This window comes from Artemia sp. Qi Xiang Cuo, chromosome 21 (assembly GCF_049724085.1).
Source record: "Artemia sp. Qi Xiang Cuo chromosome 21, ASM4972408v1, whole genome shotgun sequence".
Taxonomy (NCBI): Eukaryota; Metazoa; Arthropoda; class Branchiopoda; order Anostraca; family Artemiidae; genus Artemia; species Artemia sp. Qi Xiang Cuo.
Genome location: NC_142814.1, coordinates 29,083,487 through 29,111,082, shown reverse-complemented (window position 1 = coordinate 29,111,082; position 27,596 = coordinate 29,083,487). Strand labels below are relative to the sequence as shown.

Genomic DNA, 27,596 nt, shown 5'->3' with positions numbered 1-27,596 from the left:
CCCTACTCTTATCATTGTCCTATTCTCAGAATTGGAGCTATCATTTGAACTTTGAGATAGTGTGCTTGACCAGCCAGGATGGGTATCACTTTCACTGGCATTTGAAGTGGGATCTGGGGGGACTTTTTTTTTGGAGGACTTCTAATCATTGCCTATTGGAAAAAGCTTTAAACAAAAACAAAACTAAAACAAGAAGGGATAATGGAATTATTATCAAATATTCTGCACTATAATGTTGGGAAGAGAAACACCACAGTATGGCCCTGAGGATGAATTGAGCAGGATTGGTTTAGCAAAACTGCTGATTAAATGCGATAATATTTCACAAGAAAATTTATTTTAAATTTCTTATAAAGTTGCTGCTGTTGTTGATTGCTGCTGGATTGCTGCTGTCCAGTTCCAGTTCCAGAATTTGTATAAAGGTATTTCTTCACAAATTGCAAGGTCATTTCCGATCTTTATGCTAGTGTTATTACGGATGTGTATGCCAATCCCCCTGTGCTTAGGTAGTTTTTGGTTTTTATGCTAAAAATTTTTGCTAGGAATATTAACAGTGGAGAATTGCATTGTTCAACAAAGCTTTCACGAGATGAACATTTTGATGAGTAGAAACCTACAAATCGCACTTGTAAAATCAAAAATCTAATTCACAACAATTAAGGTTCATCAACATTACTTTTATCAGAGTTAACATGATGACATTGAATAAGTAAAGAGGGGTGTGACTCATGTGTATTATTATTTTGTGTTTTCCTGGCCACAATTAGAAATTTATATTTTTGTAACTCCACTTATTTTCGTAATTTTTTAGCTATATATTGTATGATGTTAACCCTGGAGAAGGATTCAACTTAAGACGAGATGTGTATCTGAGAGTTGCTGCTTTGAACAATATCATAAACTGCACGCTGGTATTACCACCTTGGGATCATTTATATCACTGGCAGTCAAATAGTTTGAACTTCCAAGGAAAATTACCCTGGTCTAAATTTTTTGACCTGAAACAACTTGGTTACTATACACAATTGGTTGAATTTGAAAGCTTTGCGCAAGGTAAGTGCCATGGAAACTACTTTTAGGTACAACAACTATGGTATATACAGATGGGAAAATGCATAGACTTGAAACCAATCCTTGAGGCAATGTACTATGAATTGCTCTTCCACTGCAGAGTCTACTTTTTCTTCCTACTCTCACTCACTTGCCTATAAATGTGTGTTATTATTTGTATTGATACTTATCTTATGTGAAAGAGTTTTGCTCCTTATAAGGTAAGACTTTTGGGGTCCTTTCGTGTCTTAGTCTTATGTTATCTTTAGGGGAAAGATTAATATAAAAGGCAAAAGGCTTCTAAACCACAAGTCTTACCAGTCAATGGCCTAATGATTAAATCTCCAAAAGTACCTAGTAAATTTTGTCTTTTGGTCCTCTATCATATTATTTCTGCGAATGCGGACTTCTCTCAAGTCAACTTTGTAAAATCAAAAAGTGAGCAATGAATCTTACCTTGTTATGAGTTAAAACTAACTCATAAGAGATGATTATGTGATGACTACAATTATGCTAGAAGAATAAAAGAAGCAAATAAAATTTCAAGATCACAATTATACTGGAAAAGGGTTGTGGAAGTTTAAAAATTATCAAAGTCACTCAACTCTCTCATTTAATGGGCTTCTCAATAAATGATTTTTTTTTTCATTTAGTAAATAATTGTTTGTGCAGTATTGCTGATGTTCCGCATTTTTAACTTTTTTTTCTTATATTTTTTGGACATACCGTACTAAAAGACATTCTATTGAATTGTTTGGGTATTTGTAATATTTATCTATCACAGTCAGGATTCTTTCCCTTTTTTTTGAAAAGTTGAAATTTCTTGAACCAAGAGATGAGAACGTGATAACTGCATTAGTTATGCTTAAAAAAAATCCTCATTTTGCCTTAAATTTTTTTAGTTCACTTACTTTATGATTTTTCTTTGGGTCATAGTGAAATTGTTTTTCAGTGTCTTATTATATAACTAAATACTTTTCTAGAAGAAACCAAGTCTTCAGAAGGCCTATTAATTGATGTCATACTACATCTTCAGCACCCTACAGATTTAAATGGAAGGTTCGAAGGAAAGGCAAATTTCGTAAAATGCAAGAAACTAAAAAAATACTGGTAAATTTTCTTTGTCTGTCAACCATGAAGTCACCTCGACAGTCGCTTAATTGTGATCTATGGTTTTGTGCATTCTATCCCTAGAATGTATGAATTTTTTAAATAGGAATTCACCTAAACCCGGGAACCACTCTTCTTTGTGATTCTTTCTGCTTCTTTAAGTTTGAGGCGATTACTCATTTATTTCTTGTATTTATTCATTTATTCATTAATAGTATTACCTATTCATTTTAGTTTGACTTATCATCTTTTATTCGTCTTAGAATTGAATTATTAGAAAAAAAACTTAAAAAATTACTTTTTCTGATTTTTTCTTGTTTTAGAAATGCAAGATAAAAATTAACATCAATCAATCCCTATCAACTGAACTAGTTTTAGTAAACATGCTGCCTTGCAATTATTATTTTTAAATATTGTTTTGAAATGTTTTTTTAATCTGTTATTTTTTGTAACAGATCAACTTTTATTTCTCCTTATTGTCATTGTGAAATCCTCTCATTGGTTTAGCAAAATAAAATGATGAAGCTGCTAAACCGTACAATAATTATGAGTTATCCAGCATTTACAGAATGAAGTCGTGAATTTAACAGACTTGAAATATTTGGCTCAAGTTGAAACTAGAAATGGACCGAATCCAACTGTTAGAGGGCACCGTTGGCTAAATTTAGCTTTACATTATTTTGGTCTAAATAGAATTGACATTTGTCAATTGCTACTATTTCCAGGATTGGAAGTAAATTATTTTAAAGCTTACAATGAAACGCCTTTGTCTCTGGCTGTGACCAATTTTCAATGGAGCCAATTATCTCCTAACAATGGAGTGAATCCAAACTAGAGAAATTACTAATGATTGTCCGCATTAAATTGCGCTGCCGAAAATTTGTCAGTTATTAGTCTCATTAGGCACGGAACTAGATACTGTCAACACTGAATATAAAACTCCTTTGCATCTGGCTATATGCTGTGGGTGTTCAGTGCATCTAAATGTCTTGGAGAGTGAAGTGAATCCGAACTCTAGAAATTTCACGGACTATTCAGCATCACCAAATGCTTGGGTTTTACTGCCGCTAAATGTATTTTAGACTTTGAAACGAATTCAAATGCTGAAGGGGGTAAAGTAATGCATAATACCGCTCAAAATAACAACGTTAATGAGAGGCATACCAAGGTTTTTTAGGACCTCGTAAAATTCCAGTGTTTGCCTCTGTCTCCTCCTCCCCTAAGCAGGTCGGAAAAATCGTTTGACAAAAAATATTTTTCAAATTGTGCTGAATAAAATATAGAATAACGCTCCTGGAAGTTACCACCTCCTCAATCAGTTTTGGCCGATCTCCAAGACTATTTATAAACAAATTGTTTTTTTAGACTTTGCAAATTAAAGCCTGTTACATCACTCCAGGGAAGTGCCAACGCCTTCCTCTGCTTTTTCCAACCTCAGAAGCTATTTAGCAAAAATAAATACGGTTTTTAACTGTGTAGTTATGAAATAAAAAAAACACTGTTTCATTACTCTTTACAAACAAATCTGTGTGATAGACCATAAACCCTTCCCGATTTACGAATCTACGCATAGGATTCGTTGTAAAAGTCAATTTTAATGATCTTAATTTGATTAATTAAAAAAAGAAATCCCAAAACAAATTTCACAGAAAAATAAAGAGGCATTATACAATCTGAAATAATCAGAAATAAAGTCATAAAAGAATTAAGACTTAAAATGAATAGAAATTGCTATGAATTAATAAACGGGACATAAATTAAACGTAAATTAAAATGAATTATTGCATAGATATAGAAATAGGAGATGTTGCTGTGGATGACTAGATGCAACCTTAAAGGAACACAAATCTAAATGAGCAGCCAAATCAGACGTGAAACTAACAGGAATTACTACAAAGCTAAATGGGGCCTCCAACAACAACAACAGCAAAAAACGAAAAAATCACGATACTAATCAAGATTACAGGAAATAAAAACACAATTTTTAGAATACTTACATTTGAGACTTTCCATTTCATTTTATTATTTTTGAAAGGACAACTTCTTTGTCAGACCTTTCTTCTTGATTTTATCTCATTCAGAAATATAAAGAATAGTGACTTAGTATTATTTCAAAATGAACATTGGTAATTTTGAAGCAATTTGTTTTGATTGTTAAAGTAATATTTCGAATCGACAAATCACTAAATATTTACCAAATGATTTTATATACATTTGAAGGGATTTTTATTGATTTGCTTAGTTTACTGGTAAAAGACTAAATCATAAAAAATGACTAGAATACAATATATCTAAAGCATTTAAGAACTAGATCTTTAAGGGGATGTGGTTGTCTATTGCTAGATTTTCAGACTCTCTTGTCGGTAAATTTGCCAAAGGACAACAGACCTCTCCAGGGGGCTTAGTTATCAAGATCAATCAAGAATTTGGGGGTTGACAAGTGACAAAAGTTGACATTTGCTAATGAATGAGTGAAAGCACGCTTGTTTTTAGCACAGACAAATAGGAGATTTTTATCTAATCCGACAAAAACTCATTATTCAACACCCTTTTTTGGCCCGTCGGGAACCCCGAACGACTATAAATTTACATATGTCGGATGACCTTTGTCTCGTAATTCTTGAAGAGATATGGAATATCCACAAGCCAGCGGGACCGCCTCAGCTCCTCGCAATCCAGATTTCTTCCTGATGTTATAATTTTCAGTCCAAAGAAACCATCACTCTCAGTAGATGCAGTTTTCAGCTGGTTTCTCACTCCTTATACTTGGTGACGCTGGGGCAATACGCGAATTGTTCAGTAAGACTGATCTTTCCTGGGAAATATATTGCTCTTTCAGACCATAACGGTGGACTTGACCACTCATCCAGTTGAGCCCTCTCCTGTTCCTTTTTCTGCCCATATTTAGCACTTCAACTATATTAGAATTTAACTAACTAACAACTTAGTGATTCAACAGATATAAATGATTGTAATAAACAAACAATAGTATCCATTCGAGTTCAATAAATCGAATCCAATTTATACTCGTGGTTCGTAATTGAAAATTTAATAGAAATTTAATACAAAGTGCACAATATCACAATAACTTGTCTTTTACTTGCCGAAGTTTACTTAATACTAAGTAAAAAATAAAAAATGTAAAAGAAAACATATATACAATGCCTAACTATGACATAACTTTGACCTAATTGCTTCAATAAGACACTGAAATATGGTTATCATTTCTCGGCTAGTCTGTCAATCAAGGCGAGTGACAGCACAGAAATTCTCAAAGCGGCAAGATCAGTCAAATGATAATTCCTTTGAACAGATTTTTATTATTTTATGAGCAGGTAGACTAGAGTATTTTAGGGACTGACCTTTCCTATAATAAAATTAGACAATTCTGGTCCAATTAATAAAGAAAAAAAAATCAAACTTAATGAGTATGCAAAGATAGCCAAAACGTGCGATCTCTATATTACTCATAACCTGAAATACCTTAAGTGCTTTTTATCTTAGGTCCGGTACAGTAGGTGTCTGATGGTAGGGGCATATCGTTTATCTACTTATCGTATCTGAGTTCTAAAATCTATATTAAGGCCGCCAGCATAATTCTAAATAGTTTGACCTCTAAAACTAAAACATTTATAATGGACGAGACAGGGTAAGTCTTTTTCGTACCACATACCCTTAAAGCCAATTTACTGAAACATGTCCGGCTGTAATCCGAATCCTAGTCAGTGGTAGGGCAGGGGGGGGAGGTCAGAATGTTGTTATCTGCACATCTGCTGGAAGGAGCTGTTGGATTTAAACAAAAATTGATACAAAACAAGAGTTACTGTACTAGGAGTGGCTTTTCAATGTCAAAACACAGCTTGTCCCCTATAGGGACGGAAAGGAGGCTCCAAGTTTTATCACCTGGGCATGTGTATGCCAGAAAGGTTTAACTGAGATTTTAGGTTAACCTGTTTATAGGACCAAACAATGATGACTTCAGAATAAATGGTTAAAAAAAGGATAATTTAAAAAAGGTATAATTAAGGTCCAGTATTCATTGTTACGGCCTATAAAACTGGCTACTCCTTTCTACAGGATTTTCAACTGCTTTAATTAGTTATTTAACTTTGAATTATTATGATCCGCCAAACCAATTGGGCTTGCAACCTCATCTCACCTATGGTTACGCACTGTCTGCTATTGCTAACGCACTGATTAGTGTCGATGTGGCAGAGGAAAATCTCGCGCTTGCAGGTCATGATGTACATAAGGCCTTCGACTCGTTGATTCACGCTGCTATGCTACTATATTAAAGGGTTTTAGCCCCTCTTATGCTATGGTCTTCCGATACGTGCATTCTCGTCTCAAAGTTCGGCTAGCTTTTGATGCATCCTGTAAGGCTGGTGGCTCTGAGCTCGAACAAATATTTGGCCTTGCCTCTACTCGCGTGCCACCATCCGACAATCTCGTTGACGTTTTGAAAGGCACCATGGCGCTGTTTCTTCTCCTTCGCTTTTTAACAGCATACTTCTTACTGGTCAGTCACCTGCTTGTTCTTCGTCGTTAGATTGATATGCCGGTGACATTCTGAACCTGAGTCCAGCGTATTTGTTTATCTTGATTAGTTCGCTGTCTAAAACCTGGTTTTGACTGAAAATTTGATCTTGACTTAGCGCAAAAAAATCTGGAGTTATATTTTTGTATAACCACCAGAATAGGGTCTTATTTGAGCTAGTTTTGTTGGTATGTTTTGCTTAATCTGCTAAGCAGAATTTTTTTTTGTTTCACATTTCAACTTCGCTCTTTACTTCTGTTAAAAAGGCTTCGTTTCTTAAAATCAGTTTTTTTTCTTTTATTAAATATACATAGGTATTACTTCCTCCGCTCTTAGAAGCTCCCACGTTCTATGCGTAACTTAACCACATCGATGAACAGTCCGAGGGGTATATTGTCACGGTATCTTTGAGAAGTTACAGATAAAAAAAATCGGTCATGTTCATGGAAATGAAACAAATAACTGACAATTTTTGCATTGAGCATTGTTTCTTCCAATCATACGTTCTAGTTTTCACTTAGTAAGGGGCTGGGAGAGGTAGAAAAAAAAGTAAAAAGACTGTAATAAATCGTTGCCAAAAAGTCGTAAGGAATAAAAAGAAAAAACCGTTTCTTTCTTCTTTTTTTTTCACATTCATTTTGCTTCTCACTACGTCTAGGAATGTTTGTAGATACTAGAAAGTAGTCTCTGTGAAGGACGCCCCAGAAAGTCCTTCTTTCCAGACGAGAAAGATCAACCGGGCTAGCTGGCCTTTCAAGATTGAACACTAATAAAAACAAAAAAAAGTCTGGAAATCATCTATTGATAAGATAAAGCCCAGTATTTGATCACCTCTTTAACGAGCTTCGACAACCGAGTAACTTGTTGTAAACACATACTTCTTATGATGCAATGACAGTAGGAACATTAAACTGCTCTTTCTATCAGAAATTCCTACCGAATGGTACTCGATTTCTCGAGAACGGAGCGATAGACTGTTCATATGTTGGATGGAAATTGTTTTCTGAAGAATTGTTCCCAAATATATGTACCGTTTGTCGGCAGTCACCCGCAAGATGCAACCCATCATCAAGTTTGTGTTAAAAACAAAGAATCCTCGAAACTATTACTTGCACTCCCCAAAGTTTTTACCGGATTCTTGGCAGACATGACATGTTCGGTTTGTGTACCATGAGTAAAATGCGATGTATTTAAAATACCAAAATAAAGTTCCTTCTGTCTAAAGATAATTCCGATTTCCTATAATTAAGTTAAACCTAGTTTCAAAATGAAGTCATTAATCAGCAAAGAGAAAAAGTGCAGTCACCCCAGACAGAGAACGGCGCTATCCAGGCTTAAGATTTCGCTAAGAGAGTGAGAAATAAAAAATATACTACGTACAATATTTCTAAGGAAGTTTAAATGGCAAAAACTGTGTGAATGCTTGAATCATCAAAAATATTTAAAAGAATTTATTGGACGAAAGGATCGCATCTGAACCACTCGGGCCAATTATGAGTCAGTCCTCACGGCGCAGGACTGAAAAGCTATGTTTGATAATGGGGTAGGAGTGCTTTTTGAGATTATTCGTAGATCAGATTTGGGAGGATTCGTAAATCAGATTTGGGAGAATTCGTAATGTAGATTCAGGACCATTCAGACAGAATTCTTATATTCTTTCATCGTTGTCACTGTTATTGTCATTTTGAAGTGACCCATTGCTGTGCACCTAAGTATGTAAGTTCAATAAATCTATTGCATTTTTCATCTGTGTTTATTTCATTTTATATGTCTGCATCTAGTCTAATAATAGGTAATTAGTTCGCATGTCTCCAAGGTAAACGCTCCCAGGGAATCGGATCTCCAGATAGCTCGAGAAAAAAGAGGCCACATTTATATGTCTACATATTCAATTTTCTCCCATTAATTGAGGGCGGCGCTAGCCTAGTTGACACACTCTTTAGCGCTATAAGCGGCGCTGTCGGAGAAATTACAAGGTGTAAGTTCATGACCCTTGGGCATAATATCGCCTTTGACGCGGTCAGTATTTAGTACCGCATTTAGTATAAGCCAAATAATTTTTCTATTGCTACGAATGGCGCAGTCGGAAATTGGAGGAAAAATTGCGAACTAGTTACGCTATAACCTTTGTAATTCGAATTTAATTATTATAGAGATACAGACATATAAGTAAAGTGATTAGGCCTATAACCACTATAGGCTACGATAGAAAACCCCTTATATCTCATTGGAGATAATGGCCTCCCTAAAAATAGGTTAAGTAAAAATAAATTTTTTTCATTTGATTCAAAAAAAAAAATGGGCAAACTGAACGACTTATTAATAGTACAGAAGTTGGTTGCGAAAAATACAAAGATATCAAAGTCTATACCAGAGTACAATGGTCAATCAGATATTGACGAATTTAATATCCAATTGACCCAGTTCGTACAACTAACAAAAACAGACGTTGGAGCGTTAAAAGACATGCTCCTACTACGATTAAAAGGCCAGGCCATAACCTTTATAAAACAGATCGAACATACCATAGGCAATAACGCCAACTTGCCAATAAATACGGTTGATAACTTGTTAAAAGTATTCAAAGAGAGATTTAGAGACACAAGTTCCATAAATAAATTAAAACACGGAGCAGTGATCTTTGACTTTTCACAGAATATACGAGAATATCTTGACATTATACGCATTTCTGTAGAAGCAAAATACGAAAGTGGTTTGGGGCAACTGTATGAAAAAGTCATACTAAATACCTTTTTGCAAGGGCTACCTCCAAAACTATATAGAGTGGTAATATCCAAAAATATTCAGACGTTGGATCTTGCAGTTCAGGAGGTAGAGCGATTGATCGAAGTTGATACAATGGTCGCTAATCATAGTAAAGCAAAAATAAATAGCCTAGGCGATTCAAACGCGAACCTAATCTTCATGGGCGATCCGGCATCCCCCATTTCTTTTCAAGGGATAACTCCCCAGTGCCACAAAGAAATAAAACGCCAGAACCCGCTAGGCAGAAAACAGTGCGTTTTCAGCCTATTAAACAATCTAATTACGGAAATAACCCTACAATAATAAGGTGCTATAATTGTAATCGTGTTGGCCATATCGCGAGAGTGCCATTATGTCCCCAATTGCATACCAAGAATTGCTGTCGGTAATACGCAAAATTACGGCAACCATTTGTTCGGAAGAACAAATTTTAGCACCGGTCGTGCTATAGGCTATAGCCAGGGGGATTGCGCCAATCAGTACCTTACAACACGTACCAACCAAATTTGTATAACCCTCCACCCAATAGACAAATTAATTACCGATTTGAAAACCCAAATACTCGCCAAAGCCAATATAATGCGAGAATGCAATACAAAAATCATGAAAACTTGCCGATGAGACATGAAAACTTTGCAAGCCAACGGCACTGGCAGTCAGCACCAGCAAGTGGCACTGACACGAGACATCCAGGTTACCATAATAATACATGGCAAAGACAGACAGACGTAAATCAACTAAATATGCCTACGGAAACTCATATGTCTGAATATATATTACAGGCACCGACACATGAAATAAATTCTCAGGGAAACGTTTCAGGCCCCTCAGAAACATAAATTGGACCCAGAGGGTGCCCGGAACATTTAATAGGTCCAAGAGAATATTAGTGCCGTCTTGTAGTGATATTAATAACAAGTTACCTATATTTAATGATTTTTGTGTAGAAGATGTTTATTTTAAGGCTTTGATTGACTCAGGTGCAACAATTAGTATCATAAACTCTTGCGTATTTAATATGTTGCCTCTGCATATTAGACGACAGAGGAACCCTAATATTCTCAATTTAACGAGCGTGACAGGTCATAAATTAAATGCAAAAGGTTCACTTGGCCTAAACGTAAAAGAGACAATAAAACCTTCATGAAAAATTTTATTATATGCAATAACTTTCAATATGAAGCTATTATAGGCGCACCTTTTCTAAGGTCTAATAGAATAATATTAGACGTGGCTATCGAGAGGCTTGTCTACCCAGCTAAGGTAGGGGAAGAAATTTCTACCTTAAGAAATCGTAACAGAGGTTACGAAGACAACGTAACAGTAAACAAAATTTCTGGTGGTATAATGTCGCAGTATTTTGAACCTCATGTCTCGCAAAGACATGGCATAATTGGAAATTTGTTCAATTACCCTGAGAGATATTGCAGAAATGAAGTAAATTTAAATAATAACAGTATTGAATCTACGAAAATAAAAACAGGAGATATGTGATAGTAGAGGTCAAGCAAAGTTAAGAAAATAGTAGAATTATGAAAGAACATCGTAAAACCCAGCACAGCGCCGCAAGATGCTGCAATGGCGCAGCATAGCACGAGTATGAATCTTATAAACAATGAAAAAAAAAAGAAATATTACGGATTAGCGATAAGGACAACAAAAGACCCTTCCAAAACGATGCAAAAAATTCAACTAACACAGATGACTGAGCCAGTGATTAGCAAATCAGAATTATGGTTTGCAACCCCATCCGAAATACCCGAAATTCTGCTATGCGAGGAACAGATTATATCTTATGACAAAGGAGAAGGTTTTATTTGGGTAACTAATAATCACGAAAATGATACAATTACAATTTAAATGGGGACGTGTTTAGTTCAAATCCAGGTTTTAATGGAGAATGATTTAAATACATGGAAAAAATCTAAAAGAAACCTAGTTAACGGTATCAAAACTTCAAATAACATATATCCTTTAACTAAATCGCAATTTTATAACAAATTTAATATGAATCATATTACTGACTTGGAACTTAAGAAAAAATTATGCGAATTATTATGTAATTTTAAGGATGTATTTTCTGCATCTGAAAATGATATCGGAATAATACCATTTTATTAACATTCAATTTTAACGACTGGTAATCCCGTAGCAAAACAGCCATATCGTGTGCCATATAAGCACAAAGAGTGGTTAAAAAATAAAATTCAGGAATTAGAAAAAAATGAAATTATACGCCCAAGTATAAGTCCGTATAGTGCACCTTTGATCTTAGTACCAAAAAAGAATGGAGATCTTAGACTCGTAGTAGATTATGGAGTCCTCAACAAACAAGTAGCTAGTGATAAATTTCCTCTAGCAAGAATAGATCAAATTCTTGACTCAATTTCAAGCAAAAACTAAATTTTTAATGCTTTGAACGTTACCCAAGGCTACCACCAGGTGAAAATAGCAGAAAAGAATGCCCACAAAACTGCATTTTCAGAATTCGAACATGGCTCATATAAATACTTAAGAGTACTATTTGGAGTGAAAACAAGTTCAAGCGTGCTATGTAGACTCCTATTGCACCTGTTAAGAGGATTAAACACTATAATTCACTTTGTTGATGATGTTATATGCGTGGGAGAAAACACTGAACAACACTTAGCAACATTAGCTAAGGTGTTTTAGAAGTTCAGACTAGGCAATTTAAAATGCCGGCCCGAGAAAGTAAATTTAGTTCAACCTCAAATTACACGTTTAGGAGTATTAGTAACCTAGAGAGAGATTTCCACATACCTTGAGTAAATAAAATGTGTTGAAAACTTGAGGCCCCCCAGAACTATGAAAGAATTAAGGGGAGTTTTAGGTCTTACTGGCTACTTCAGGAAATTCGTACGCAATTATGCCCAAATTGCAAAACCTCTCACGGAATTAACTAAAGGGAATTCCCATAATGTTACCTGGTCCCAGGAAGCTCAAACTTCCCTAGACCGTCTCAAAAATGCGCTCACTTCTGAACCAATTTTATCACTCCCTGATTTCGAAAACGGAAAATTTGTGGTTACGACGGATGCTAGCTCAAAGGGCATAGGCGCTATCCTTTCGCAAATTATCCCGGTAGAAAACCCTAATCCTCTAGAGGGAATGCCTAAACAAGAAAAAGAAGAGGAAAGAAAAGGGTAGAAAAAGTTATATGCTATTCGAGTAAAACCTTTTCAAAAGGTAAAAGTAGTTATTCCGCCACATATTTAGAATTACTATCTATTACCCACCGCTTGGAAAAATTTAGAAATTATTAAATTGGTAGAAAATTTATACTACGATCAGACCATAAAAGCTTGCAGTACCTGTGCACATTCAAAAACCCCATGGGCATTCTAGCTAGATTCATTATGAATATCCAAGACCTACATTATAAATTTGAACATTTAAAAGGTAAACAAAATGCAGCTTGCGACTTTTTGAGTACATACCCAGAAAATAGTCCGTCGGAAACCGAGGAAAATAAAGTTAATGCTATCAATGCTAAAAGCAAACACAAATGTAAGAAAACAAAGTCAAAGACACAGTAAAAGAAAATGAGATTAACTTTTGTCCCTTATCTTTGGAAAATATAAAAAGAAAGCAAAAAAGGACGAAATATGTGTAGCACTAATTGATTATTTTGTGAATGATGATGCGTTACCGGATAAATTCAAAACTCTTAGAAAAGAAATAGATGATTTTTACTACGATCTTTATGAAGAGATATTGTGTAGAATCGTGACTTCTGAGACAAACAGAAACCAAACCTCAATAATACCTGTATTACCACAAAACTTGATAGGGCCTGCATTTGAATATTTTCATTCGGATACAGGTGGACATTTAGGAGTTATGAAAACGTTCCATACGTTAAAACAATACTTTTATGTCTCGTCTGCAATGACAAAACTTAAAGAATTTGTAAGTACACGCGAAGCATGTAAATTAAGAAAAATCCCCTAAGCCTACCCTAATCCTCCAATGGGAAGGATCCCGATAGCAAAATACCCCTCCGATATTATCTCATTTGACCTATACGGAACAAGTGGAGGCTTACCTGAATAAATAAAAGTTCAAATAGGGATAAAATCCTTTTAATAGACAGTGTTTTTTTATAACAGTGATAGAAATTCAAAAAAATACCAGATATTTCGGTCACATATACAGTGACCGTCATTAGTAGTAAAACTAAAATAAAACAATTTAAAACAAAAGTTTATATACTAAATCAAATAACACTACATATTATTTGAATCTCTAATTCTTTTCAAAGCAAAGGCGGAAGCTATTCTCTTTGACCTTCTTGGATTCGGTTCATTAGCGTTCAATGATATAACATTTGGACAAAGGTCAACTACATTGGGTGAATTGAACTTTACTCTTTCAGATTTTAATAAATTATCATAGATAGAGTTCAGCCCATATTCACCTGTATCCCGATTCAAAATCAAAATTCTTGAATAAGATTTTCTTTATTTCAAGAGTTTCACGAAAAATTTACTTTAAATTCCGATCCGTAGAAATCAAAGGGACATTCTTGAACAAAATAAAATGGTCTGTAAAGTTGAAAATGTGTTCTGAAAGGACAGAAGTGAAATCTTCAAACTTAAAACATTGCTTTAAAGCCAAAGAAATAGAATCTTTGTGTTGTAATAATCTTATTTCCAAACTCTGGTTAGTACGTCCCACATATGAGCTTCCGCAAGTACATGGGATCTGATAGATCCCACTTTATTGCCCCAATGAAGTTAGATCCTTCCCACAATTTAGAAAACTACCCAAAATATTATTTCTCTTTAAAGCTACCTTTAGACCATTGCTCTGTAAATTCTTTTAAGTTTTTCACTTAGCCCGGGTACATATGGTAAGGAATAAAAAACATCCTTCTCCCGAGTTGTCTCCAAGACTTCCTTAGAAATCTCTAGAAATCTTTTTCTTCTTTTTGAAAAAGTCTGGTTAATTAACCATTCTGGATACATGTTGCTTATTAGTATTTTCCTTAAAAAAAACAACTCCTGCTCAACAAATTTTGGAGAGCAAATACTAAATATCTGCTCAGTTAAAGAAATGATCAAACCAATTTTTACTTGGCGAGCGTGACCGGAACTGTAAGACAAAAATCTATTGTTATTTGTCGGTTTTCTGTAAATTTTAAAATCCAGACTATTTTGATTTTTCAAAAGAAGAACATCAAGGAAAGGAAGTTTCCCATTCTCTTCCAATTCAACGGTAAACGTTAAATCCCCTCCTAAACAATTAAGATGTTCCAAAAATACTTTTAATTCCTCCTCCCCATAATCCCATACTGAAATAATGTCATCCATATACCGGCCCCAGAAAATATGTTTAAAAAAATATGAATCTAAGGAAATTGTTTCAATATTCTCCACAAAAATATTAGCTAATAAACGGGATAAAGGGGCCTCCATAGGTAAACCATTTATTTGTTCGAAATACTCCCCTCTGAATTGAAAAAAATAAGAGAACTTATTGCACAACCTTACTAAATACATAATTACAGAAACTTCCAAATCGGTTTTGCCACTAATCAAATCCAAATTTATTAACAACTTCCCTTCTATAAGAGTTTTGGCTGCTTCTACACCAATATTTGTGTATATTGATACAATGTCGAAGCTTGAAAGCAAAGAACTCGAAGAAATTTCTACTTTTTTCAGTTTTTAAACCAAATTCGAAGAATTCTTAATAAACGAAATTTGTGTAGACAAAAGTGGTTTACAGATTGACACTAACCATTTACTCAAAACACTTGTTGGTGACCTTATACTTGACACAATTGGACGTAATGGTAGGTTAGGCTTATGAATTTTGGGAAGTCCATATAATTTAGGGCACAAGGAACTGCGTGGCAGGCATTTGTAATAGAGTTGAGGTGTAATTTTTCCTTCATCCTTTAAGCATTTCAATTCTTTCTTAAACTTATTTGTAAAAGAGTCTGTTGGATTATACGATAGCTTCTTGTATGTTTTTTCATCCTTTAGTAAACTTCTTAATTTTGATTCGTAGTCCTCAGTATTCATCACAACTAAAGTGTTACTCTTATCTGCTTTTGTAATGTTAATTGAATCATCCTTTTTCAAGTTTTTAAGAATTCTTATGTCTTTGATGGTCGTACTAGGAAATTTCGGTTTCAATACATAATTAGACAGGGTTTTTTACAGTAGAAGCTCTTACTAAGCTAACATCTTTTATTAGATTTGCGTTTTTATGCAAAGATGTTTCTATTGAAGAGATAATGTCTTCCACGGGGACTTTATCCTGTTTAAAACAAAATTTTGGACCTTTTTCAAGCACTGACTGTTCTTGCATCGTTAAAGTTCTTGAAAAAAAATTAACCACACCTGGTCCTAGAATTGACGAAGGTATTACCGCATTATTTGTTGATAATTTCGAAAACTTTTTTTGCTATCTTTCTCTGGAAAGGCTGAAGTCATCATTGAAATGATTTTTTCCTGTTTGTTGAATAAAACAAAAGTCACTTACACTAACCTTTTTTGATATACGATTTTCAAGGGAAAGTTTATCTCTCACTAGCAAACCTTTTTTTCGACTTTTATCCTTAATAATGTGATTTAAAGCCTTGAAATGTAAGCTTTGTTCAAACTTTTTTTCCTTGAAAGTGTCCAAATATAAATTGAATTTTAGTGAAGGTGGCATAATTCTCATCTTCATACATTGTAGAAGAAAATCCTGGTGGTTGATAACATGTGCATGTTTTTGCTGAGTGTTTATATATTTATTCACAATTTTGGTCAAATCATCCCCATAAATATGACGTAGATAATTTCGGAGACCACACTGCCTTTCCATGACGATAAATAAAATTTCAAATAGGGATAAAATTCTTTTAATAGACAGTGTTTTTTATAAGAGTGATAGAAATTCACAAAAATACCAGATATTTCGGTCACATATACAGTGACCGTCATCAGTAGTAAAACTAAAATAAAACAATTTAAAACAAAAGTTTATATACTAAATCAAATAACACTACATATTGTTTGAATCTCTAATTCTTTTCAAAGCAAAGGCGGAAGCTATTCTCTTTGACCTTCTTGGATTCGGTTCATTAACGTTCAATGATATAACATTTGGACAAAGGTCAACTACATTGGGTGAATTGAACTTTACTCTGTCAGATTTTAATAAATAATCATAGATAGAGTCCAGCCCATATTCGCCTGTATCCCGATTCAAAGCAATATTCTTGAATAAGATTTTCTTTATTTCAAGAGTTTCACGAAAAATTTGCTTTAAACCCCGATCCCTTGAAATCAAAGAGACATTCTCGAACAAAATAAAATGGTCTGGAAAATTAAAAATATGTTCTGAAAGGGCTGAAGTAAAATTTTCAGACTTAGAATCATGCTTTAAAGCTGAAGAAATAGAATCTTTGTGTTGTAATAATCTTATTTCCAAACTCTGGTTAGTACGTCCCACATATGAGCTTCCGCAAGTACAAGGGATCTGATAAACCCCACTTTGTTGCACCAATAAAATTTGATCCTTCCCAGAATTTAGAAAACTACCCAAAGTATTATTACTATTTGAAGCTACCCTTAGACCATTGCTTTGTAAAATTCTTCTTTTGAAAAATCAAAATAATCTGGATTTTAAAATTTACAGAAAACCGACAAATAGCAATAGATTTTTGTCTTATAGTTCCGGTCACGCTCGCCAAGTAAAAATTGGTTTGATCATTTCTTTAACTGATTGGACCATTAATATTTGCTCTCCAAAATTTGTTGAGGAGGAGTTGTCTTTTCAAAGGAAAATACTAATAAGCAACATGTATCCAGAATGGTTAATTAACCAGACTTTTTCAAAAAGAAGAAAAAGGTTTCTAGAGATATCTAAGGAAGTCTTGGAGACAACTCAGGAGAATGATGTTTTTTGTTCTTTACCATATGTACCCGGGTTAAGTGAAAAACTTAAAAGAATTTTACAAAGCAATGGTCTAAGGGTAGCTTTAAAGAGTAATAATACTTTGGGTAGTTTTCTAAATTCGGAGAAGGATCTAACTTCATTGGGGCAATAAAGTGGGGTTTATCAGATCCCATGTACTTGTGAAAGCTCATATGTGGGACGTACTAACCAGAGTTTGGAAATAAGATTATTACAACATAAAGATTCTATTTCTTCGGCTTTAAAGCAAGATTCTAAGTCTGAAGATTTCACTTCAGCCCTTTCAGAACATATTTTTAATTTTCCAGACCATTTTATTTTGTTCGAGAATGTCTCTTTGATTTCAAGGGATCGGGGTTTAAAGCAAAATTTTCGTGAAACTCTTGAAATAAAGAAAATCTTATTCAAGAATATTGCTTTGAATCGGGATACTGGTGAATATGGGCTGAACTCTATCTATCTATGATAATTTATTAAAATCTGACAGAGTAAAGTTCAATTTACCCAATGTAGTTGACCTTTGTCCAAATGTTATATCATTGAACGCTAATGAACTGAATCCAAGAAGGTCAAAGAGAATAGCTTCCGCCTTTGCTTTGAAAAGAATTAGAGATTCAAATAATATGTATTGTTATTTGATTTAGTATATAAACTTTTGATTTAAATTGTTTTATTTTAGTTTTACTACTGATGACGGTCACTGTATATGTGACCGAAATATCTTGTATTTTTGTGAATTTCTATCACTGTTATAAAAAACACTGTCTATTAAAAGGATTTTATCACTATTTGAACTTTTATTTATCGTCATGGAAAGGCAGTGTGGTCTCCGAAATTATGGAGGCTTACCTGTTTCTAGCAGAGGCCATACTTGTATTCTTTTGGTTATAGATCATTTATCCGGATTTACCTTTGCAAAAACATTAAAAAATTAAGGTGCTTATGCCACAAGTAAGTCATTAGCAAAATTATTTTTACAATTTGGCATTCCTAATAAAATTTTGAGTGACAAAGGGGGCAATTTTGTTTCAAAAATAACAAAAGACTTAATGAGTTTTCTTAAAATAGAGAAAATGGTGACAGCTCCGTACCACCCACAAGCTAATGGCAAAATAGAAAACAGGCATAAAATATTTTCGAACTTTTTAAGTATTTATACGAAAGACAATAGGAGCGACTGGGATAAATTCTTACCTTATTTAACTAACGTAATTAACACTACTTATTCCGAAACAACCAAAGACAATCCATTTTATTTACTTTTTGGTCGTGATTTTAAAATCTCGTATGAGATTATTGAATCTCGGCAGTAATATAACAACTCAGAAGATTACAAACAAGAATTCATAAATAGGATGAGGAAAATTTATAAAATAGTTAGGCAAGAGTTGGAAAAATGTAAAATAAACCAAGAGCTAGGAAACCAACCCAAAGTCAAGGGGATTATAAGTTTCAAAGTAGGAGACTTCGTTTACCTAAAGAACGAGGCAAAAACGGAAGAAAACAAAATTTCCAATAAATATTCTAGACCGTACAGAATAGTCAAAAAGTACGATAACGAATATACTTTTAAAATGGAAAAATCCGATAGCAGAAGAACTTACAAGACGTATGTTAGCCGAATAAAAAGAGCCAAATTTCCACAGAGCTGGGTATCACATCCCTCTTCTTCTGATTCGTCAGATTCGGAAAATGAGCCCCCTTGGTCAAGATTGGCAGAGCTAAAACCCTTTAATTTCAAGCAAGACTATTTCGAGAATGACAGTGATGAACAAAACTTTGAAGAATTTTTAGCTATGAAAAATCTAGTTATTCCAGAGAAAAAACCCTAACACCAGTAAAAATATGAACGCCCAAAAGTCCAAAACGTTATTCATCGGTGAGCGCAGGAGATTTAGATTATACAATATCTCCAAAAACCCAATTTTTCCCCTATAGAATTTCGACCCCTTGTCCCCACAAAAGATTTCCAGACGATATTGTTTCCCCTGCAACACCAATAGAAAGGCCCCTGTCTTTACAGAAAGAATTAAACAGAGCTGTAGAAACCCCCGGCATTGCTGTAAAGAAAACTCCTCTCAAAAATTTAATTAAAACAAACCTGCGAGAAGCTATGGATTTAATTAATTTCCCCATAAAAAAGAGTCAGAGTACATCGCCCGAGAATAAAACTCCCAAGGATGACCAGCAAGGTCAACATTATGATATAACTGTATCCAAGTTCAAACCTAAAGTGGACTTCATTGAGGGAGATCCTAGTGCAAAGAATGCCCCATCCCTTTGAAGACATGGCCTTCAAACAATGCAAGAACCCCACAAAAACTATTGATTCCTCCCAAATCTCTCAAGAATCTTTCAAATCCCCCGAGTTGAGAACTCAAGACGAGGACTTAGGGAATAAACCTTCTATTTCCAGAGGAGTGGAAATTTACGAAAAAAGGGCAGGTGATACCTCAAAAAGTACCGCCTCTACAAGTTCCCATCCTGATTCGGCGAAAACCAGTTGCAAATAGTCTGACGGCTAATCAGATCATATAGTAGCTAAAGAAATAGGAAAGTTAAGACCGACCTCAGCAGCCGCACACGGGAAACAAACTAAAGTAAAAGTGAAATAATTTTTTAAAAAAAAATACAAAAATTTTGACATTTTTTCGATAGAAAAACCTAAAAAGAAAAAACCGCAAGAACCCGCGGAGAAAATAACGACACAGTCAGGTAGAACTGTTAAAAAACCCGATAGATGGAAATATACCTAATTAATGTAAAGACAAATTTCAAATATGTTAAATTTAACACCATAATAAATATAAAAGTATGCAAGTTAAGTTAAACAAGACAATTTTAATGAAAAAAAAATAATACCAGTGATGTCAAAACACTGATGGTCAGAGAGAAAGGTTGGAACAGATAATAACCAAAGATAGGAAGATCGTGGTCGACTAATAACGACAAGTGGTGTAGGACCATGTCTTGTGGGAAGCCCGGGGAGGAACTCAAGGCCCATGATTGTTTTTTTTAGTTTTTTTTTTATAAACGACAGTAGGAAGGGATATTTCTCAGTCCTTCAAGTGTAAGAAATTAGTATTTTTATGCCAATCAGGGCCAGTCAAACCAATACTTAAAGGTTGAATAGAAACTTCAGTGAGCTAAGTTTTCGTTTTTTGGATCAGAATGGTTTGAAAGAGAAACAGAGAGTTTACTCTCTTATAGTTCCGAGGCGAAAAAAAAAAACACACAAAACTTTTTAATTTCATTATATAATATCTATGACGTATGCTGTCCTACAGCTCCGTGTTAAACATTACTTTCAAAGAGAAACAGGCATTAATGTCTTTAGCTCCTTAGCGAAAAATTTAATTTTATTAGTTTATATCTATGACGTATACAATAACAGAGAGATCACTGTTCTATCGTTCTGTGACAAAAATGTTCTTTAATTTAATTGGTTTATCTATGACATATCTTGTGCTCTAATTTTTGTGACATATTTTCGCAAGTCAGTCACGTTCTATCTTACCTATACTGACTCAGGTCTCGTCCCTCGGATTTTCTATGAAAAAATCGACCCAGGTCCTAACTGTGAGCATTTTCAGATCATGACAATGGAATCAAAACCTACTCGAAGGGCGATAATTGATACTGAGTTCATTAGCATAATGAACGCGAAGGAAAACATTATGTATTCGGCAGCTATGTTAGTTGTGGACGAACAAGGAAATCAAATATATAAGAAGGAATAGGATATATACCTACGAGCCTAAAGGGTACGTACCCCACACCTAGAAGTGTAGTTTAGGTCTTGCAAATTCCCCCAAGTATCGTCTGGCTGGAGGGGAGGTCAAAAAAAAATATCGGAGAAGAAGCGCAAAGCAACTTGGCTGTCTACAACTATTGATAAGACGCCTACAAAATAACCTCAATATCAAGTATTTCTATTGCAAGGGACCCACTCAAACAGATTTATTACTCCTTGATAAATGCAGAGCCCCCAAAATTTGCTATAACCTCGAAAAAAATCCCCAATGTGTCAAATATGAAGGCATACATCATCTTTTAGCGGAAATTCAATATTACAAATAATTTTTATTTGACCCTGAATCTGAAGAATACAAATCCCTTGGTAGTAAATTATTCCTGAAACGCATGAAAACTTACCAAAGAAAAAGAGACGCCTATAAAAATAGTAACAAGAAAATTAAGAGAAGATTATAAACTCAAAACTACCTATTAGTAGGTAACTGTGGAAGAAATTAACTTTGTATACATAAACTATTTCGTCTTAGTGCAGATTATAATTATTTTAGGCCCACACATAAAAATAGGATACCAGTGTAATTATGTGCTGCACGCTTGCTTATTCATGTGTTCCTTACTCGAGAAATATAATGTAAAAATTAAATCGTATAACGATTACTAGCTACGCTTTAAAGTTATATCTCAACCAGTCATAGAGGTATATCACGACCAGAATAAAGCTCAAAAGTGATGCTTAAATTTTGAAATCATTTGATTGATCGAAGTTTACGGAAGAAAACCCTGTATACATCAAATGGTAACTAAGTATGACTCATTAGGGTTACAAATTATAAGCTGGAGAATGTATAGAGGCAGTCCTAATGTATGGGCCATCAGTCAATATTAGGGGCAAAAATACTTTTAAACGGAGGGATACGAAAAATCCGATCCGAACTTTATCTATAATTAGCTATGGGTACGTTTACATGTAGAATTTCAAGGCGGATGTGGAATTATATCTCAATAATAATATGTAAAATTTTAAAGCCGTTTGATCAGTTAAGATATATGGATTGAAACCCTGTGTATGTCCAATGGCGGCTAAGTAAAACCCACAAAGAATTACCTGTTAATATTAAGGTGTTTTTTGCTGAACAGATTCTAATAAGACTTTAATATCATATTTGTTTATTTCCCGCTGAAAGGTTTGCTCAAACTATAGCTTTCTAAAAAGATATTGATGTCAGTTCTTCATTACGCTTACATTCTTTGCCAAGCATCAACTGGAATCTACGCGGGCAAGCTTGAAAATCCCGCATCTAATTACCTTATTGGAAAGGTGAATATGAGGCACCAATGTTGAATTGTAATTACGGAAAAATCCTGAGACTAAGAAGGCGAAAACCAAGAGAAGAACACGGGGAAACAGCTGAAATGAAGAGGTTAAACCCGGAGCCCCATGAGAACGTCTAAGCCAAGAAATAGGGAAGACATTAGAAAACGAGTGGGTATAGAGGTCTCCACTCGTCCTTGTTATGTCTTGTTCCCTCATTGTAATATCGTTTACGTAAAACCGTGTGGTTACGACGCTGCAACATGCGTTTCTTATACAGCACGGACGTGCGTGAACAATGCAGGCATGAAATATGTTTTAAAAGTAGACCTCAAACTTAATAATGTAGGGTAAATTATGTTTATTTAATAAGTATTGAAGAATTATATAAGCCCTTTATGTTTATTTAATAAGTATTGAAGAATTATATAAGCCCTTTATGTTTATTTAATAAGTATTGAAGAATTATATAAGCCCTTTATCGATGTTTCCGTTCTCAAAACAAATTTGAAGACATCTCTGTTTTAAATTTTTAGATTTTCGTTGTGAGTACTAATATTAGTGTATTTATTCCATTCTGTCTCATAGCTTAGAAATTAATGTACCCAATCAACACGTGACTTATTTATACTATGAGTGTTTACTTTAAAGAACGTGTGATTCTGCCTCGTTATTTTTATTACAGGAAGTAAATGGACACATTGGTTATTGAGCATTACAATGAGCTGCCAAGTACAGATACGACCCAGTAGCATCTATTTTCATCATATCTCAACCAATGAAGAGTACTCACCATAGACTCGAGGGAATTTTCATCCCAGCTTCTTCTACGAAAACAACAGTTGCCCTTGATCATTGTTTCTTCGACCATGAAACATATTACGTATCAGGTAACACTATATTTGAAGTTTAATTCTAAGAACCCCATTGATCAATACAAGATAAACGATATTTGAAGTTAAATGATATTTAAAGAAATTTGAAGATATTTGAAGCATAAGTTAGAGACAATTTGAATTTTAATTCTGAGAACCCCATTGATCAATACAAGATAAACGATATTTAACGATATTTGAAGTTAAATGATATTTAAAGATATTTGAGGATATTTGAAGCTGAAGTTAGAGACAATTTGAAGTTTAATTCTGAGAACCCCATCGATCAATACAAGATAAACGATATTTAACGATATTTGAAGTTAAATGATATTTAAAGACATTTGAAGATATTTGAAGCTGAAGTTAGAGACAATTTGAAGTTTAATTCTGAGAACCCCATCGATCAGTACAAGATAAACAATATTTAACAATATTTGAAGCTAAATGATATTTAAAGACATTTGAAGATATTTGAAGCTGAAGTTAAAGACAATTTGAAGTTTAATTCTGAGAACTCTATCGATTAATACAAGATAAACAATATTTAACAATATTGGAAGCTAAACGATATTTGAAGATGTTTGAAGTTCAAGTTAAAGACAATATGTTAAAAGAGTCACTATAGTTTGATGACAACCCATTCTAAATCCAAACTTCCATTACCCCGTGATTAACCTAGGAATCACCGCAAAGGCAAATCGACGCAAGCCATGAGCGAAAAATTTTATAAAAGGCACAAATGAACAATTTTACGCGAGAATATATTCTCTATGTGCCTAAAAAAATCCTAAAAATGATATGCTGAGAAGAAAAACACCAACACCTGTAGTGGGAAGCATCATTTCCCAGTTGACTATTAGAGAAAACTTGTCGTGTGAAGACAGTCAGTCTCGAACTGTTCCATGAAGAAACCATAAAGTAAATGCTTCAAAATTTTTGCCAAGACAAAAAGAGTGAAGGACAATAATTTACAACAGAAGGGTGTAGTACACTAAGGACTCGAAGGTGATGAATAGATGTGAATCTACATGTGTTACTTCCTAATAACTTTGATAATTCAAAAATCCCAATAGTGAAAGTGTTTTAATGTTACCAGTGAATATGGTAAACCCAATATTGTTTGTTATAAATCATTCATGTATGTACCGCTAGACGTTCAAGTAGAATTAGGTGTAGTGTTATCATGTTATCCGTTCAATGTAGTGTAGATAGAATGTAGTATGCCATATAGATAGCAAAATAAAAAAAGGGCCTTGTAAAAATTGAATTAAAAAAATCTTTAGTATAGTAGCTAGCCTAGAACCATGAATAATCTTAGTCCGGTAGATGAATTTTAGATAGGGATGTAGAATAAAATAAAGAAAAGTAGTAGAGAGAATTTTTAGCACTCCTGATTAAACCTTAACATAAATATAAAATAATTATGTAAAAGAAATAGTCAATAAATGGCGAACATTTAAAAGTCCAAAGGCGAGCAGTTACTAATGAAGGGACGTCATTAATTGATAGGAAGGGTGATATGTACAATGAGTAGAATACTATGTATTTAAAATACCAAAATACAGTTCCTTCTTTCTAAAGATATTTCCGATTTCCTATAATTAAGTTATACCTAATTTCAAAAATGAAGTCCTTAATCAGCAAAGAAAAAAAGTGCAGTCACCCCAGACAGAGAACGGCGCTATCCAGGCTAAAGATTTCGCTAAGAGAGCGAGAAATAAAAAATATGCTACGTACAATATTTCTAAGGAACTTTAAAAGGCAAAAACCGTGTGAACGCTTGAATCATCAAAAATATTTAAAAGAATTTATTGGACGAAAGGTTCGCATCCTTGAACCACTCGGGCCAATTATGAGTCAGTCCTCACGGCGCAGGACTGAAAAGCTATGTTTGATATTGGGGTAGGAGGGCTTTTTGAGATTATTCGTAGATCAGATCTGGGAGGATTCGTAAATCAGATTTGGGATGATTCGTAATGTAGATTCAGGACCATTCAGACAGAATTCTTATGTTCTTTCATCGTTGTCACTGTTATTGTCATTTGAAGTGACCCATTGCTGTGCACCTAAGTATGTAAGTTCAATAAATCTATTGCCTTTTTTATCTGTGTTTATTTCATTTTATATGTCTGCATCTAGTCTAATAATAGGTAATTAGTTCGCATGTCTCCAAGGTAAACGCTCCCAGGGAATCGGATCTCCAGATAGCTCGAGAAAAAAAGAGGCCACATTTATATGTCTACATATTCAATTTTCTCCCATTAATTGAGGGCGGTGCTAGCCTAGTTGACACACTCTTTAGCGCTATAAGCGGCGCTATCGGAGAAATTACAAGGTGTAAGTTCATGACCCTTGGGCATAATATCGCCTTTGACGCGGTCAGTATTTAGTACCGCATTTAGTATAAGCCAAATAATTTTTTCTATTGCTACATTTGTTCTTTTTCATTAATACTTTGAAATTCGAGAGGGTTATTTGAACAGTGGAACAGACATAGAGGCGGGGCTCTAACCCCACCATTTTAACGTTTTACATGGGCACGGGGGGAGGGGTCTTTGCCTGGTTTTTTAACTATTGCGTCTTTTTGCAAACTAATTTCAGTTTTTGTTGTAGATAAATATGTTGGTTTGTTCTTGTTATGGACCTGCTTATGTATAAGGAAAAAGTGACCTGACCTATCCAGTATAGAATGAAAATGACAAGAGAAACCCTTTTAGGCCTCCATGGAAATCCTGATAGTTGGTAGCCCATAGAGAAAAGCTATCTAGAATAGAAGAAAATGCTACTTCTAATACAGTTACTAACAACTCCCTGGAATACAAAACCAGCTGGGGCCAACCTAGCTACTCATGTTCCTCCTTCACTCCATTCTGTTTAAAGCTTCACTCTTTACTCCCATCCTACGAAGTTCCAGCTTCCTTTAAATCCTATCTATGACTTCTTCTCACCCCATTCGGGGACAACGTGCTTTATGTTTGGCCGTAGATGGATGACCAAAAAGGACAATCTTTGGTAATCTGTCGTCCTTCATATTTAAAACTTGGCCTACCCATCTCAACCTTTCTTTCATTGTAGCTCTAGAAAACAGGATTGAACCGCGTTGTTTGTACAGCTTATTGTTTGATATACGGCCAGTCAAACATGTATCTAAGACTATTGTTAGACGATTCCCCTGGAAGGCTTTTGAAACGCCCACGTTTGAGAACCATTGTTGATCTCTGTCGTTGCCATGGCTTCCAATATTATAGTCTTAGTTGTCAGACGTATCTTCATATTCTTAAAAACTTTTTCCAACTGTGGAAAAGCCCCTTGTGCCTTGGCTATTCTACTTTTTGCCGGAGTTTCCCCTCAAGACACCTTTTTTTTTTACCTCACAGAAGTCTATAGAAGCTTATAATATGTTTAAAAAAGTATTGAACGAGAAATGGCATTGCCGACTGCAGATTTAGACTGACTTTCTATCCCTATAATAGGAGATTTGACCATTGATGCTGAATCCCATTATAAGCAACCTTAGATGAGTCGGAATTGCGAAAATATTAAGGAAATTATTTAGAAAACTAAAAAAAAAATAATGATCGAACACAGTTTTGTATGCTGCTAGCTAATTATTCACCTAGAATGGATGCTTTGAACAATGTTGGGTAGTTTTTGACACTTTAGTGACACTGGATAAAAAACACTTGGATTCTGTCCAAACAACGGTAAAGTCTAACTAAGTATGTTGAATGTTAATTTCCATAGGATCTGGGTTTAAAATAATCTGTGATTTCTACGATTATGTTGAAGATATCTGATTTCTAAAAAAATAAAGTCTTTCCCCAGAAATTGCTTTATTACTCTGGAAAGGCTTTCAAATTTACCATCTATTTCACACAGTTGAATTTTTCCAGTAGATTGCTGGCTCCAGAAAAGAAGAGTCGCTGTGGATTACATCATCCAGGCCATTTACTATTATGATTCTGAAGACACCATAGGGTTCAATAACATAGAACGATTTCCAGGCCTTCAATGATCTATGTTCAGAATATGGAATTGCTCTTGAAAATTTTGATTCCATTCACCACGGTTCTCAACCATTCGGCTCAGTTTGATTCCAGTGACAGAGTTCACATTTTACCCACACATCTTCTGTCTTCTGGTATATGGATCTAGAATGAAACAACTTAAATTCTTTTGTAACAGAAAGAGCTGAGGACTGTATGAGCAAAAATTTATTTGGGGGCAAGTTTTTTTTTCAGGATGGGAGAAA

General features: G+C 34.4%; 1 protein-coding gene across 2 annotated transcripts in view; it reads left to right on the top strand.

Annotated features, from left to right (window-relative positions):
• Window positions 1-27,596, top strand: part of O-fut2 (O-fucosyltransferase 2) — a 54,534-nt gene that overhangs the window by 13,386 nt on the left and 13,552 nt on the right. For both annotated transcript variants that reach the window (XM_089107165.1, XM_089107164.1), the window contains exons 2-3: window positions 812-1,053; window positions 2,034-2,160. In XM_089107165.1, the coding sequence (XP_088963291.1) occupies window positions 812-1,053; window positions 2,034-2,160 (369 nt within the window). The remainder of the gene's footprint in view (window positions 1-811; window positions 1,054-2,033; window positions 2,161-27,596) is intronic.